Raw genomic sequence first — 17,505 nt, forward strand, 5'->3', positions numbered from 1 at the left:
GTCCGGCAAATTCGCCACGGTGCGGCAACTTGCTTTTCAGCATCCGAGAGCTGTTTTTCCACTTCGGCGTTCCGGTGGCCGAGGATAAAACAGAGGGCCCGTCCTCCTGTTTGTCTTTTTTGGGGATTGAGATTGACACGGTGGCAGGATCGTGTCGGCTGCCTCGGGACAAGGTGGTGAAGCTCCGCGACGCTATTTGCCGGTTTGAGGAGTCGCGTAAGGTCACGCTATGGCAGGCGCAGTCATTGCTGGGCATGTTGAACTTTGCTTGTCGGGTAATCCCGATGGGCAGGGTTTTCTGCCGGAAGCTAGAAAGAGCGACTGCGGGGTGTGTCAGACCACACCATTTCGTGCGTTTGTACTCAGAGATCAAGAGGGATTTGGCCGTATGGGCCTCGTTCCTAGAGGACTTCAACGGGGTGTGTATATGGCAGGCTCCAATGGTGGACAGCGCTCGGTTGCAGCTGTTCACCGATGCAGCGGGTGCCTCTGGATTCGGTTGCTATCTGGAGGGATCTTGGTGCGCGGCCTCATGGCCGGCGGAATGGCATCGCGAAGGTTTAACTAAGGACCTTTTGCTTCTGGAGCTTTTCCCCATTATGGTAGCACTGGAGGTATGGGGCGAGCGGCTGGCTCATCGCAGCATCTTGTTTAGATGTGACAATCTGGGCGTGGTGCATGCGATAAATAACCAGAGGGCGAAGTCGCTTGTCGTTCTGCGGGTGCTGGGGCAGTTGTTGTTGACATGCCTACGTCGAAACGTGTGGTTCCGCGCGCAGCACGTGCCGGGGCTGGAGAACGGAATTGCTGACGCGTTATCACGAGGGCAGTGGGACAGATTTTGTTTGTTGGCGCCCGAGGCCGACGAGCATGGTTTTCATTGTCCCGGTTATGTTTGGCAGGTGATCGGGCCGGACTGGAGGGTCTAGCTTTGCGGTCAGTCGCGCCAACTACGCTTACGGCTTACAGGCAAGCCTGGAGCGAGTGGGAGGAGTTGGTTCAAGGACAGAATTCACAAGGTAAGAGCGGGCATCGGATGATGCTTTCTTTTATTTGGCAGCTGTATGTTTCGGGTAGGTCCAGAGCGGTGGTTGCCCGGTACTTGGCTGGGATTTCGTTTTTCAGCAAAATAAAGGGCGTCCCCGACGTGACTAAAAGTGGGATTCTGCTGAAGGCGATGAAAGGATGGGCGCGAGTCGCGCCGACGCCGCCTGACAGGAGGCGGCCCATTGACGCGGCCTTGTTGCCGGCTGTCATCAGGGCGGTGGGAGGTGTCGCATCGTCCATGTTTGAGTCGCTGTTGTTCGATTTGGCGTTCTCAATGGCTTACCACGGGGCCTTTAGGGTTTCGGAATTGGTAGCGCCTTCTAAGCGAGCAGATTCGCGCATGCTTGTCGGGGACGTGGTAGTGGGTGAGAGGTCCTTGCTTTGCAGATTGCGTCGCTCTAAGACGGACCAAGTGGGGAGAGGTCGATGGGTCACCTTGGTTTCGGCTCTTGATGAGAGCATTTGCCCGGTAAGGTTGGCAGTACAATATGAGGCAGTACGGCCCGACGGTCGGGGGTCCTGGCTGCTGCATTATGATGGGCTGCCGGTGACGAAGTATCAATTTCGTTGGATGCTGGGTCGCTGTCTTGCGAGCTTGGGCCTTCCACCCGCTGCGTTCGGGACGCATTCCTTCCGCATAGGGGCTGCGACGTCGGCTGCAGCGGCGGGTTTTTCCATGGCCGAGATCCAGGCGGTGGGGCGATGGAAGTTGTCAAGTTACAGACGGTATATTCGCCCCGTTGCATGAGATGTTGGCTCGCGCGTACGCTTTGTTTCATTGCAGTTGTTTATCGTGTTGTTTACAGTTCAGTACGTTGTGGTGTTGTGCGTTGGTTTGTCTTCCCGTTTTATCCTACTCAGGGATTAGCTACTCGCCGTTGCGGGCATGAGCCGGCAGCGGGGGTCTGGAGTTATTTTGCGATTTTTTGCCTGACTTGACGGACTGAATTCTAATCCACAATTCGGCTAATCTGTTCTAATCAGAGTCCCTCAGCAGGTCTTTAAGCTTTCACCTCCAGCTGAGTTCTTACATGTTTTACCCCTTTTTTTACCCCCCCCCCCCCCCCTTTTATTTTCTTAATTTTGTTTTCAATTTCCCCATTTGTGTGTTCATGTTCGGCTTCAAATTGGCTGGAAGCACGTGCAGATCGGCTAGGCCGAGATTTCTGCAATATTCGGAAACAAAATTTTTCTTTTTGGCAGATCCTTCAGGTTAACGCACTTACTGAATTATGGTATAGATTTTAGTAACCAATTTTACCCCCTTTTCCTCCTCTTCAGGTTGGTTTGCTGATGACTTGACCGTTTGGGTGGTGGGTCACTCGTATGTGTTTTGGGCCACAAGGTTTTTAGCCTCGGCGGGGGCTCAGCGGTTTCCTAGGGCTCAAGGAGTTAGATGGCTTGTATGGCGAGGAATGATGTGGAAAGATCTGAGGAGTAGGCTAGTTAGTCAGGTCAGCAAGCATGGAGTTCCTAGAGTATTGGTGGTCCATCTAGGTGGCAACGACTTGGGGAAGAGGACATCTTTGGAGTTGCGGTGGGCCATGATACAGGATCTGGCAAGTGTGGCCGCAGCATGGACCAATTGCATATTGGTGTTCTCCTTGATGGTGCCAAGATTGAGTTGGCGAGGTGTGGCGGACGGACGCGTAATTGATGAGGCCAGGAAGAAGGTGAATGGGGCGGTGGCGAAGTGGGTGCTGTCCCACGGAGGCAAGGTAGTTCGCCACCCTAGGATTCGGTTCCGAGACAGTCACCTTTTTCGGCCTGATGGTGTGCATCTATCCAATGAGGGGATGATGTTTTTCCTGGAGGATCTGTTCCTAGTGTTGCAGGAGTTAGGGTGAGGTTATGGTGGCGGTGCGAAGACTCTGGGGAGGAGTCTTTCGCTGTTGGCGGAAAAGAACGGCAGTTTGTAGTTGTATGGTAAGCTGTAGTGATTGACAGTTTGATTTGGTTTAGGTGCACTCACTTCCATCGACTTATTGGCCGCTCGACCACCCGACCGGGAGGCAGCGGAATGGGCACCCCTCCGGGTGGGAAGTCATTGTGGGGGTGGAGCTAGCACCTATTACCGTTTTGATAGTTTTTAGTTAAATTAAGATGGTTTTGATTTTAGCATCTTTAAGGTTAGCGTCAGTTTAATAGAGCCGTTCTTTTTTCTGCCACCATATGCCGGCTGATTCGGCATCTTAATAAAAGTTTTTCATTTACAGGTTTGCTATGGTTAGGGTCAAATAAATAGCTAGCAATTTTTCTGCCAAATTCAAGTCTCCGTGTCTTTATTTCTTGGTATGAGAGGTAACGAATGCTTACTTAGAACAAAGGGGTCCACCAAATGTCACTAGGATGTTTAGGCTTATTAGTACTGCAGAATGCAGTTCCCATTATGATAAACTGGGACCTTGGTCTGAGCCCTATGTACCAAACTCCAAAAAGCGTAGGTTTTCAGAGTTTAGCCTCTCTGGTTTACCTCAGATGGTGTAAGCCACTTTATGTCTATGGAGGCATAGTCCCAGGAGAGGGATCTTCCAACATGGAAAGGCCCTAAAGTCTGCTAAGGGGAAAACCAGTAAGGAGGCAACTGTAATAGTCAATGTTGCAGCACCCTGTGTGAGATTTGTGTGTATTCTGGGAATATTTCTTAGATATCTGTAACAGGATTTGGAAACAGAATCTAGGAAGCAAAGAGCATGTTCCAAGTGAAGGGTGACACATTGGCAGCGTAAGTGAGGATGAGGTGTCTGATTCATGTTTGTATGGAATTGCACAGCCACAAGGAAGCAGCTGTGCAATTCCGTGTAGTTAAAATTCTAATGCAGCAGGAGGCGTCTGCATGAGATAGACAGCTCCTGTAAGCATTAGCGAGGATCTGAGTGCTGCATCTGAGGATGCATCCTCAGGTCACCATCGCTATTACTCAGGCTGGCCATAGGATCCGGACACCGGGGTCCTGGAAGTCTATGTCTGAAGATACAGACCCTGGACCCGTCATGCCTTGAAAATGTGGGGGGGGGGGGGGGGGGGGTGACACACCCTCATTTTGAAGAACGGTGCCGAATGCTGCCCACACTCCACAGCATGACAGTCATTCTGCCGCTAACATGGGGGTTGCACGCGACATCACATGACCTGTTCTGCACTTTCTATACCTGCCTAGGCAAACGCGGTGGGGGGGGGGGGGGGGGTGTTCTGGTTGCCTGGAAACCCCCGTCCTCTCTGCAAGTTTCTCATATTATGACAATAGTAGCAATAGTATATAATACGATTACTAGAGCTGCTGCCACATCATGCAGGTTATGGAACAGAGCGGAGCTACTGCACATGCCCAGTGGTAGCAACTTCTTCTACCAAGTTTGCTCTATGTGAGGATCTGAGTCTTCACTACGTGCTCTGGACCAGAGAGTAGCTACCAGGTAAAAGAGACAGGAGCTTACCATGTGGTGGGAGAATGTGTGCTTAGAAAGTGCAGTACTGGTTCTACTATAGTTGTGTACTTTATTTATAGTTTGTTTATCCTTTTATAGTTTGTTTAACCTTTTTCTGACCACTTCTTTATATAATGTAAATGTTTGATACAGCCCATACTATAGACCATCTAAAGTTTTAAATATTAATACTGTATTCCATACAGTATCCAGTGTATAAAAAGACTAATGTGTACATTAATGTCAAGGGACGTTGCTAGGTTCTTCTTCCGCTCCCCCAGTCTCCTGCACTTACTCCAATGTTCTGCAGAGTGGGAGATTGTGGACTACATTTGGAAACCCCTCTCTAGAAATCCTGCGTTTGCCACTGACCTGCGCAGACCATCAGGTTTACGTACAAATATGAATCAGGCCCTAGGTTCGTTGTTGTATTGTCAGCAAAGATAGAGATGTCAGCTAGGCAACTTCTATTGGCTGTTAGAAATATTATTTCTAAGGGAAGTTATATAGATACTAGGTGATTCATCGCGCCCTACGGGCCTTCTTCACACCGTTGTAAGGGGCTACGCCCCCTTATCCCTTGCACGTTCTTGTGGCGTGCAATATTTTCATTATATGGAGTATTACCTCCAATCACAATTGTGTGAGTGGTTAAATATTGCACAGACAAAGGGCGTGCGATGGTTAAGGGGTCGTAGCCCCTTGCAACGGTGTGAACAGCGCACACAGGGCCTGATGAATCACCTAATAGGTGCTATGGTTGGGGGAGTGGGGGGTGCGGGGAAGACGCGGATGGGGGAAGGGGTCCATGGGAGACGCAGGTGGGGTAGGGGCGGATTGCGGGGATGCCGCAGGTGGGGTTGGTGCAGTGGTGCCGTGGGTGGGGGAAGGGGTCTGGAGCCACTGCGGGTGGAGCGGTTGTGGGGGTGCCGCTGGTGGGGGAGGGGTGGTGGTGCCGTGGGTTGGGGAGGAGCGGGTGGGGGAGGGGGTTTGGAGCCACAGCAGGTGGTGGAGGGGTGTGTGTGGGGGTACCGCAGATGGGGCCCGGAGGTACTGCGAGTGGGGGAGGGGCGGGTAATGCTTCTCCTCCTGGAAGCAGCTAAGCTGCTGTCCTCCCTTTGGCAGTGGCTCTCCCAGAGACTCGCACAGCAGCCAATCACTATTGTTAGCGCCGGTGTCCCAACGCGCCGCATTACAGGAAAGAGGATGCTCTCAATAAACTACAGCTCCCAGCAGCCCTTAGCACCGGAATGCTTCGGCGCTAAGGGCTGCTGGGAGCTGTAGTTTATTTAGTGCGTCTACTTCCCTGTAATGTGATGCGTTGGTACACTGGCGCTAACAATAGTGACTGGCTGGCAGAACTGACTGACTGGCTGAATCGCTGTAAAAGGTGAGAGTACTGTGCAGTGTCAGTGACACTGCACACCCACTGCACTTCACAGCACTGTCACCTTTTACATTGATTCAGCGTCCAAACATTACCCTCCGCGATATCACCCACTCTATCCGTTACATTAGCCATCTCGGGGCTTCCAGGCCGGCAGACCAGGTACTGTGTTGCGGAGTAAGGGCCTTTGGAGATCTGGGCGCGGCTGAGGTGGGGAGGCACTTCTGTGACATCACGCGCAGAGAAGGCTTCGGGGCTCAGAGAGTATGCGATCAGGGAAGGCTATGAAAGACTTCCACTGCGCCGCTTTCATACACATCTATGCCGGCGGCCGCAGCAGTTTTTGTTCCACCTGCGCCGCGGCTAGGGAGTGGGGATTGTTAATGCCGGAGGGGGCAGGCGGACTGGCAGCAAGACATAGGACGCTGCAGTAAAAGGATTCCCCCCCCCCCCCCCCCCCCCCCCCTCTGCAGACTTGCTGCAGATGCAGTGGCATACCCTCCAACTTTACCTTTTTGGCAGGTACAGGACCTTTTTTTTATGGCCTGTACCGATTTTTGGCTCTCCAAACTTCCATTGAAAGTATAGGAAAAGGGGCGTGGCCATGCCACTTTACCCGTAGTCACGCCTCCTTTTCTAATTTGTAGCTATTTTTATGTGTAAATTGTTGGAGGGTATGTTGCTACAGATGCAGTGGGCCTATTTTGGGGTGTGGACCTGGAGCTACAGCGCCATCAGCCACATTGTTAATCCTGCTCTGGGAACACACAGCGGCCAAAGGGCAGAGCCCCTCCCATTGATGTGTGGGAATGCGTTTCTCGCCCAATCAGCTGTGGACTGGGTGTGATAGAACTGCTGCTAACCCAATGAGAGCTTCTAGCCACGCCCATCGTTATACACACAGGCACAGAGTCACAGATCTGGGCTATTATATAGGAGATAGGGCAGAGGCCTTAGGAACGAGTCTTATGGTACTCCAATTGATAAAATTAGAGTTTAGGTGGATACAGAGAAATGAGCACAAAACAGTGATTTGCTAAGTGTCCTCTTACATCTTTGCTCATAGCGCTACATTCGAGCATCCCAGGCCCAGCATTTCATGGCCTACAGTACGCCACAAAAGAATCCACACAATGCAATACACAGTTTAACCACTGGGTGGCGAATGCTCCGTGGACGAAAACTACAGTACTGAAAATAATATTGTGACAGTGAACGGTGATCCCTGATAAGCCGGGCAATCACATTCAGGTGCTGCATTGGACTCTAATCCGCTTTTGACTCTGTAGTGTACCTTACTGTTACAATGACACAAACTGGCACACATACTGTAACTTTTGTGGTTAAAAGACGCACGCTCAGCATTCACAACGTGCGTTCCATTCATGTTCAATAATGTTTGGGTACTCTGCTGAACTCTCTCCCCCTCACCATCATTCACTTCTATTAAATGCCACCGCATGCCGAGCCCGCTATTGAAATTGTATTGTACATCGTACGTGGCGTAATGGCGCATGCTTAACATCACATACTCAACAGGTGTGACTGCTGCGACGGATGGCTTGCGTGGCCAAGTGGGTAAGGTGAGCGCCTTACATAGCCGGCGGCTTGGGGTCCGAGGCCTGGAAAGGGACAGACTGTGTCATTGTGTAAATCTTTTTTTTATTATTATTATTGCTATCTTCAATACAGGAATAAATAAAGGATTAAATCATTTGGTGTGAGTTCTATGTTTTATAACAATACATGACATCTGTGTTGGTGTAAAAACGCACACGCAGCATTTCATCTAGACAGAGCAATTCAAGGTCAATATTCTCAATGCACAATTCCGATATTCACACAACTGAGCGATTATCGCCAGATTGAGCACGTGCTGCAATCACACTGCTCACATGCAAAGGTACCTTTGCGATTCCACACGTAGTGAGATTATTTAACGTAGATTGACTGACAGGAAGGGCCCATTTGGGGTAGGTAGTGGGGGAGAGGCTTAAAAAACTCCGGCAGGTCACAGCTGTTTTCGGGGTGTGTATTTGCTTTCTGCTGCGATCATGTACGCAGAGAAACATGGTGCCAGCGTCGCTAATGTCACAGCTAGCATGCGTAGCCATATACTCACTCGGGGAGTCGATGTTTCTCGGTATTGCGTCGATGCTGCGTCTGTGCACACAGTTACTAAGGACTTTGTGATGGCTTTGTTGGGCAGCTATATTCTTTTCTGGTCGGCAGCTTCACTTATGATGATTATCAAGTTCATAGTCTGTAAAATTGCAGCTGTGCAGGAATGTGCGTATAAACATGAATTAGGTTCTCTGTACATAAAAATAACAGTTTAAAAAAACCCTGTGTCATTTATTGTAAAAAAATAACTGAATAAAGAGTCAAATAAAAATACACAGGCTTTCGTTTTCTCTTCAATGTGGTTTTTGTAATGGGTCTAAAAGTAAATTTCTATGTATGGCAACACAACTGACAAATTGAAATAGGATAAGCCTATTACTGATAAGAAAGCATACGTTATCATGGTATTTCTAATTCATTCTCAAGCAAAAATTACAGCCAACTTCCTCCTTTATCTACATGGAAGCATATAATATATTTGGCCACAAAGGACAAGTGATTTACATGGGATTTTATGTTACCTCTCCTGTGTTTTGTCTTAGGTCCCCACCACTGAAGTAGAAGAAGAAGATCCATTCTACAAGAGTCCACTAAACAAGCTTGCGTCCTCTGCATCCAACTTTGGCTATGACCTTTACCGCACGCAAGCAAGCCAGAATCCAAACAGCAATATCTTTTTGTCACCCCTGACCATCGCCACTGCGCTCTCCAGTCTTTCCTTGGGTGAGTATTTAGAGAAGCCCATAGTTTTATGGCATGGGGCCAAGTCCACCTTTATAATTTTGCAAACCTGGAATTCCTTGTCATAATCGCATAGCATACATATAATCTAAACATAAATTTAGGAGTAATAAGACATAAGGGGAGATGTATTAAACCTTCTCAAAAAGGACAGGTGGAGCTGTTGCCAGTTGCAACCAAATCAACTTATAGCGATCAATTTATAGACTAGATACATGATAGCAGAAAGTGATTGGTTTGTATGGGTAATGCCTCCAGTTGTTCTCTTTAGATGGTGTGCTATATCTCCTTCATAGTAACTCCACATCCTATATTCTTAGGATTTCAGGTGTGTACACACTAGGCGATACAATCCATGAGCGATATCGCCTAGTGTTTTCCCTCCCCTCCCCGGCGGCTGATATAGGGCCTAATTCAGATCTGATCGTAGATGTGCTAAATTTAGCACATCTACGGTTAGTTTCTCAGACATGCAAGGGGGGGGGGGGGGGGGGACCAGCACGGGGCTAGTCCACCCCGCATGTCTGACCCTCCCCTCCCCCCACAAGAGTGCAAAAGCATCACACAGCGGCGATGCTTTTGCACCCGTTGCGTAGCTCCCTGCCAGCACAGCTCCTGTGCGCTGGCAGACCGCCACTCGCTGCGTCCTGGGTCGCAGCGGCTGCGTTTGACATCACGCAGCCGCCACGGCCCGCAATGGTACGGGCACGTGGGCGCACTCCACAAACGGATTCAGGCTGCGATCACTGCCGCTGCAGCGATCCAGTCTGAATTACCCCCACAGAGTGTACACACTGAACAATATCGCTAATGATATCGTTCAGTGATGGCACGCCATCGCCGCCACGTACATGCAGTTTTGGACGATAACTCCAAATTGAGCTGCATGTACAGACGACAGAGGGGGGGAATGACGACCCATCGTTCATCATTTGTAGTATGCATACTTATTTATTTATTAAGTGTATTATACAGTATAGCGTATTATTTTCTTTTGTGCTTTACACTTGGAACAACGGTAATAGAACAAAACTGGGTAAGTACATACTGGGTGATATTACAAACAATATCCCTCAGAAGGGTGAAAATGAGCGACACCATTTAAAATATCGCCCAGTGTGTACGCACCTAAAGTTTTTAACTATATTCATAATGTGTAATAACGTTTATGATGGTTTTCCATATACAGGTGTAGTTATCACCACAGTTATCCTGCATCAGCTGACAGGAATCTCGCATCAGTACTTTGTGCCATTGGTGTCTATGCTTTGCCTAATATCTAATCTCAGTCAGCATCCTCCATTGGGGAGGCGGTCGTTAGGTCCACAAGCATTAGGTCGACCACTGAATGTCGACATGGTCATTAGGTTGACGTGTACTAGGTCGACATGAGTTTTACACAATTTTTTTCATTTTTTAAATCTTTTTCATACTTAACGATCCACGTGGACTACAGTTGGGAATAGTAACCTGTGCCGAGCGCAGCGGTAGTGGAGCGAGGCACCTTGCCCGAAGCATGGGACACGGTGCACTAATTGAGGTTCCCTGTCACTTTATGAAGAAAACGACACCAAAAACAGTAAAAAAAACTCATAACGACCCGTTTCCATGTTGACCATGTACATGTCGACGTAATGCATGTCGACTTTCAGTGGTCAACCAAATGTATGTCAACCTAATGCATGTCGACCTAATGAACCACACCCCTCCATTGCCCCCCTCACTGCCTGGCCTGATTCTGAGCACACACTCCGAACGTAATGCTGATGTCCATGCAGTTGAGCGATTATTTGCAACTGTGCAGGAGCAAACATTTCTGAAAACAGCTCCAACGCATGCGTTACATATATTGTACACACAAAGGTGTTCTTGTAATAGAGTCAGGCGGTATCAGAGAGGTGGGGAGAAGTGATGGGCGTTCCTGGTCGGTGACTGGGTGTTGGCTACTAGTGCGTGGATAAAGGGGCTGTTCAGTTGGTGTAATATGGAAATGTCATGGGCGTGTGTCAATCAAAGTGACTGTCTTCACAGCTGCAAGCATAGGGGGACCATGGTCAGATGGAGAAACTGCACCTGCCATAGGTACTGTGTGACCGATGCTTAGGGCCATAGAGAGCTGGGCTGGGCCTGGGCACTTGTTGGAGGCATGGCCTAATCACCACGCCCCCTTTGGAAACAAATTGAACAAATTGTTTTGCAGTGCTGCACGATGAACAGGGGGTGCCGTATGCAAAGGAAGATTCGGGTGGCTTTAACTTAACCCCCCCTTCCTGGCCCCACTGCAGCCCAGTAACCGGTTTGTCTGAACAACAGTTTTTGTTAATATTTCTGTGTTTGGGAGCAAATGGTTGACTGTCATTTGTACTCATCCATTACTAGATTTTCATTCCTAAAAGCCAGATCTGGAAGATGATCTGCCAGATAATTGTACAGTGCATGCCCAGCTTTCATATGTACTGCCATCATCTGTTAAGGTCCCTACACTCTCTGTGATCCGGCCGACGAGCGACCCGGCGGCGGGGGAAGTGAAGTTTCTTCGCTCCCCTCTGTCACATGACTCCATAGCAGTGCATGCTAATATGTACAAACTCGTCCATATTGGCCTGCATGCAGAAGCGACCCGGCACCAACGATTAACGAGCACGGGGCCGCGCATCGTTAATCGTTGGTGCCTACACACTGCACGATATGAATGAGTTCTCGTTCATTAATGAACGAGAATGTTCATATCGTGCACTGAGATCTGTAAGTGTGTAAGGCCCAATACACTTATAGAGTTTGTAAATATTTTATTTTCGGTTCAAATAGAAAGGTTTTTCTTGATTTTTTTCCTTTTTTTTTTTAAATAGATTTGTTGTGGAAATCGAAAATGTTAATTATTATTATTATTATTTTTGATCAATTCCACTAATCAAATAATCAGCTATAGGGGGAAATTCAAATGTTTGAAAAGTCGGTTGGGTGTCTGTTTTTTTCCTGTCTATTAGATAGGAAAAAACAGACACCCAACTGACTTTTCAAACAATTGAATATCCCCCATAGTATGTACAATAGCCATGGTTTTTCAAGTACTGTAGATTTAGGCCCAAAATGACAAAAATCTGCCAAAATCATCAATAAACAATTGTTTTTCTTCATCACTATTCATAACAACTAATTTATGTTTGCAATGTCTACAGGTAGCGGACAGAGGACTGAATCCTTAATACATCGTACCCTCTACTATGACCTGTTAAATAACCCAGAGGTTCATGCCACTTATAAAGAGCTGCTAGCAAGCCTTTCTTCACAAGACAAAGGATTGAAAAGTGCATCCCGCGTCATAATGGAGAGAAGTAAACTGTTACTTCATGTTATGCAAAGCCTAATTATAAAAATAGCAGTCCACGTACTGTGAAAACATTTACACGCTAATAGAATGATACGCATCAGGGTCATTAACATCAATTTGCTGACAATTAGCTAAAAGACAAAGGGGGAGATGGATCAAGCTTTGGAGAGAAAAACTGGAGAGAGATAAAGTACCAATCAGCTTATGTCATTTTCCAGATACAACCTGTAACATGGCACTTAAGAGCTGATTGGTTAGTACTTTATCTGTCTTCACTTTATTACTCTTCAAAGCTTAGTACATCTGTCCCAAAGTACTTAACTCAGCAACGTTATAGTCTTTATAAATAACTTAAAACTGGCAGATTCTGAATAGATATTTGTATCTGTCACAAACAATTTGGTCGCCAAACTAATGGGACCCATCCATCAGACCATAATGAATATGTTCCTTGTATCGGTCCTGCTCCTCTGTTATTTTGCAAGTGGTAAATGCTACTTTTTCATCTTAAAGATGAGTTGAAGTTTAAATCTAGTAAGTAAATGTATTTTTCACACCTAACCTGGTGAGACACAAAACACTGAGCTTAATAGAATAAGTCCATAGCCTAGTCACTACTCACTATACATATTTTAATATCATGTTGGGAAAGTCCAATATCGTATTGACTATAATTTGAGAAATATTTCATATCGTAAATGATTGATTCCTTAATAATCTGGTGAATAACTAAAAAATGGTGAGAGTCTGCAAGAGGTTATCGCTAGTGTGCAGGGACTATGGCACACAAGTTTTCTCTTGCCGCCTAAGCATGAATGTATTTCCATCTCTAAGTCTATGACAGTAATATTATCACTGCCAGGACTGAGATTGCGGATGGAGTTTGTGACGGAGATGGAGAAGTTCTACGGGAACAAGCCCAGGGTTTTGTCAGGAAGTACCCGCCTTGATTTGTCTGAAGCCAACGACTTTGTACAGAAGAAAACTGATGGCAAAGTAGTGAGGTTCTTTAAGGAAGTGCCAACAGGCGTCAGCGTCCTCCTGCTGGGAGCAGCATACTTCAAAGGTAAGTACAAAGAAAAGCAATAAGCGAATGCAGAATAGTGGAAGAGTAACGGCAACGTGTCTACTGCTTGTGTATAACTTTATCGTTTTAGTTTACCAGCACACATTTTATACTGTATGTATGTGTGTATATGGTATAGATATTTATGTCCTTTTTTATTACAAATGTTTTTCATATTTTTATTACTTATATTTAAGTTGGGGAGAATTTGACCGATAGCTCTTCCCTTTTACAAGTAGTAATAAATATAGTGTAGAGTTGATATATTAGAGTGGCCTGCAGTAGCTCCAGATCACAGTATCCGTTTGGATGGTCGACCATGTTAAGGTCGACAGTCATTAGGTTGACCACTATTGGTCGACATTGGCATGGTCAACATGGACAAATGGTCGACACATGAAAATAGTTGACACAAGACAGGTGGACACATGAAAAGGTCGACACGGCTTTTAAAAAAAAATCGATTTAACTTTTTCATACTTTACCATCCCGTGGACTATGATTGGGAACGGTAACCTGTGCCGAGCGCAGCGAGGCACTTTGCCCGCAGCTCACTCGCCATGCATGGGGACGCGCTACACTAATTGGGGTTCCTGGTCATGTTACAGAAAAAATTACACCAAAAACAGTTAAAAAAGCCATGTTGACCATTTTCATGTGTCTACTATTAGTCCATGTCGACCATGTCTATGTCGACCAATAGTGGTCGACCTAATGAACGTTGAACTTAACATGGTCAACCATTCATACCAGAACCCCAGATTACATGAATCCAACAGCACTAGTAGGCCTGGGGACCTGGGCCCTCATTCAGACCTGGACACAGCCATGCAGTCGCTCACAGAAGCCGCATCCAGGTAGTCTGCGAATGTGCACCGGCCGTTGTGCGCTTGCGCGACCTTACACAGGAAGGATGCAGCCGCAGTATGATTGACAGTGCCAGGTGTCGGGGGGGTGGGGTGGTTTAGGGTCTTACCGAACGGGGGCGTTTCAGGAGCATTTTCTGAGGTGGCTGCGTGACACTCCTAAAAAAATAAATCCGCATCCGCTCCGAAAAAAATGCCAGCTGACCGCTGGCTGCATTGCCATTGGTCAACCTTCGTTCCGAGGCATCCGCAATTATCAGCGGCCCCCTGCATGTGCAGAGATGAACACAGATCTGGCTGTGTGTGCCGGGATCTGCATTCATCTCTGAATAAACCCCCAGGTATAGGGTTTTTATGTGCTGCCCCCCACAGTGTGTAATTTCCTCAGAGTGGGAGTAAGCATCATACAGTGACACTGAGAGACTGCTCTTAGCACTCTCTCTAAAGACAGAGAATCCCCAACACTGTTTTCTGCATAGTCTAAAATTGACAGATCAGTATTAAGCAGATATATGTACAGACATGGTCAAATTTGTTGGTACCCTTCCACAAAAAAAGAACCCATATTTTTCTGTAAAATAACTTTAAAGTGACAGAAGTAATTCAAGAGGCTAATGGATGAAGAGATAACGTTACGTTTAGAGCAGTGGTTCTCAAACTCGGTCCTAAGGACCCCAGTTTACGTTTTCCAGGTCAAGTAGCAGGTGCACAGGTTCAGTCATTATTCACTGACACATTTTAAAGGATCCATAGCTGGAACGGTATCCGTTCACATGGTTGACCATGTTATGGTCGACAGTCATTAGGTCGACCACTATTGGTCGACATTGACATGGTTGACATGGACACATGGTCGACACATAAAAATGGTCGACACATGAAAAGGTCGACATGATTTTTTAACTTTTTTTTCTTTTGGGGAACTTTTCCATACTTTACGATCCACGTGGACTACGATTGTAACAGTAATCTGTGCCGAGCGAAGCGGATAGTGGAGCGAAGGCACCATGCCCGAAGCATGGCGAGCGAAGCGAGCCATGCGAGGGGACGCGGTGCACTAATTGGGGTTCCCAGTCACTTTACGCAAAAAACGACACAAAAAGTAAAAAAACTCATGTCGACCTTTTCATGTGTCGACCTTTCACGTGTCGGCCATTTTCATGCGTCGACAATGTCAATGTCGACCAATAGTGGTCGACCTAATGACTGTCGACCATAACATGGTCGACCATTCATACCGGAACCAGCTGGAACTAATTATTTCACTTGTGATTCTGTGGGGAGACCTGGAAAACATGAACTGTTTGGGGGACAGAGATTTTCAAACACAAACTGGTAGTTAGGAGCTAATTAGCTGGTACTTTATCACCATGCAGTTTATCACTCTCCAAGGCTTGGTAAATCTGGACCACAGTTTGAAATATCACTATAATCCAATTTATTATTATATCCAATGTATTATCCAATTGGATATTATTATATCCAATGTATTATCTTTTACCAACAATGAATTATCTTTTATCTTGTACCAACAAATCATTCAGGCCAATTTAGAATATCTTTAAGATTAAGCAATAATTGAATTTCTTTCCAAAGATTCTTTGCTTTATTTTATGACAGGCATGGCCAACCTCTGTCTCTCCAGCTGTTGTGAAACTACAAATCCCAGCATGCCCTGCCACATTTTTGCTATTAGAGAATTAAAACTGTGTAAGGGGTTGCTGGGATGTGTAGTTTCACAACAGCTGGTGAGCCACAGTTTCGCAAAGGTATACATGTGACAATTTCATCACTTTTCAGGAAGAATGAAGCTTTGTTTCAATGAGCTGTAAAGGTACCAACAAATCTGTCCAGGGGGGTAATTCCAAGTTGATCGCAGCAGGAAATTTTTTTAGCAGTTGGGCAAAACCATGTGCACTGCAGGGGAGACTGGTGTTTTACTTTTGCGTTTGCTTCCAAGATGGTCATTGCCAGCAAACACAGATCAGAATTGCATGAAGATCTATGCATCTCCGGTAGTCATTCCCAGGGAGTGATCATCGACATGCCGTTTCAGGGACAGCTTTGGAAGATGCAGCTCCTCTTCTGACTTCAGTGGTCAAATTCCAACAGACATTCTGAGCAACCATAGGTCTGATGGATTGGCCCACATCCGCTCGATAGTGTATCTTTGTGTGCACCATGGTGGATCAGAGCTGCAGCCGATGAGTGTTTCTGTAGACAGCCCATCCATTATAGCATTAAAATCATTTTGCAGTATTGGCTGCTACGCAGCTGGAACATTACTACCCTGTCGTCATTCATGGATAGACATTGAGCTGTTAACATTTTGACTGTCGACATATTATACCAAACCCTTTCTTTTGTGTGAAAATGGCTGTAACATATTGTGGAATTTGTGACAGGTCAGTGGGTACACAAATTTAACCCACGTGAAACAGTCATGCGTGAATTCTACACAGAAGAGCAGAAGTCTGTCTCGGTTCCAATGATGTCAGCCAACAATGTCCAAGTGAAATATGGCTTAGACTCTGACTTTAACTGCAAGGTGAGAAAACTACCTTCTCAGGCCTTTACTAACGAATCAAGGAGTAATGTGCAACATCTTAGCTCTGCTTCTTCCTCTGAAAGACATGCTTTTAGATCTCCATTAATGTGCACGCTAGACCAGCTAGCTTTCTGTCCTGCACACCAGGCAAACAGGCAGGCACATGTGTGTGTACTATATCTATCTAATATGTATGTATTGAACTTGACTAAGATGAAAGTGGCAAAGATGAGATCAGTGAGTGAAGGAGGAGGGGTGGTGGGCACAAACGTGAGCTAAAGGTGGCAGAGAAACATTGTGGTATGGTAGACTGGGTTGATATTAAGGACTTAAGCTGGGTACCCACTGGAGCAACTAGACGGCGAACCCGCTGTCGCGCAGATAGAGCGGCCAATCCAGGTAAGCTTATACACTTACCAATTGACTGCTTGACATGTTGGCCCTCATATCACAGCTAAGCAGGCATTTGTCCACCCAGCTGTGCCGTCAGTCTCTAAAGCAGGTGTTTGGGCGGTCGGCTGAACACCCGTACACACAGCAAGACGGGCAGATATATCTGCAAAATACACAAGATGCAGGAAAATGCATCACTGTGGGTGGGAGATGACATCCACTGATCCCTAATAGAACAGTGCCAGTCCTTTTTCACACTATTAAAATGTTAATGAATCGTCTCCCTTTTATGCCCTTCCTGTGATGGGCATGTTTAAAATAGATGACATAAGATTTGTTGTTTGAGCCTGAAAGAACTGTGTTTTAAATGAAATACAATTTAATCAGAAAATGCTTATGTGACCGTTAAACAAACGTGCCCAAAAGAAGTTGTGCCAAGTAGTTGTGCTACCACAAGAAATGCAGTTTCTAAGTATCTGAAAGCACTATAGAAACAGCACAATTCAAAAAGGATAAACTCTGGTAAGAACAAACCCCCCCCCCCCCCCAAAACAAATGAATAATGCCAGATTAG

The 17,505-nt window shown here is 46.5% G+C and overlaps 1 protein-coding gene across 1 annotated transcript in view; it reads left to right on the plus strand.

Moving 5' to 3' along the window:
- The window catches only part of SERPINF1 (serpin family F member 1), a 132,296-nt gene that overhangs the window by 106,854 nt on the left and 7,937 nt on the right, over positions 1 to 17,505 (plus strand). The window contains exons 3-6 of the mRNA XM_063956116.1: positions 8,529 to 8,709; positions 11,907 to 12,062; positions 12,921 to 13,124; positions 16,396 to 16,538. Of these exons, the coding sequence (XP_063812186.1) occupies positions 8,529 to 8,709; positions 11,907 to 12,062; positions 12,921 to 13,124; positions 16,396 to 16,538 (684 nt within the window). The remainder of the gene's footprint in view (positions 1 to 8,528; positions 8,710 to 11,906; positions 12,063 to 12,920; positions 13,125 to 16,395; positions 16,539 to 17,505) is intronic.

This window comes from Pseudophryne corroboree, chromosome 2, assembly GCF_028390025.1.
Source record: "Pseudophryne corroboree isolate aPseCor3 chromosome 2, aPseCor3.hap2, whole genome shotgun sequence".
Taxonomy (NCBI): Eukaryota; Metazoa; Chordata; class Amphibia; order Anura; family Myobatrachidae; genus Pseudophryne; species Pseudophryne corroboree.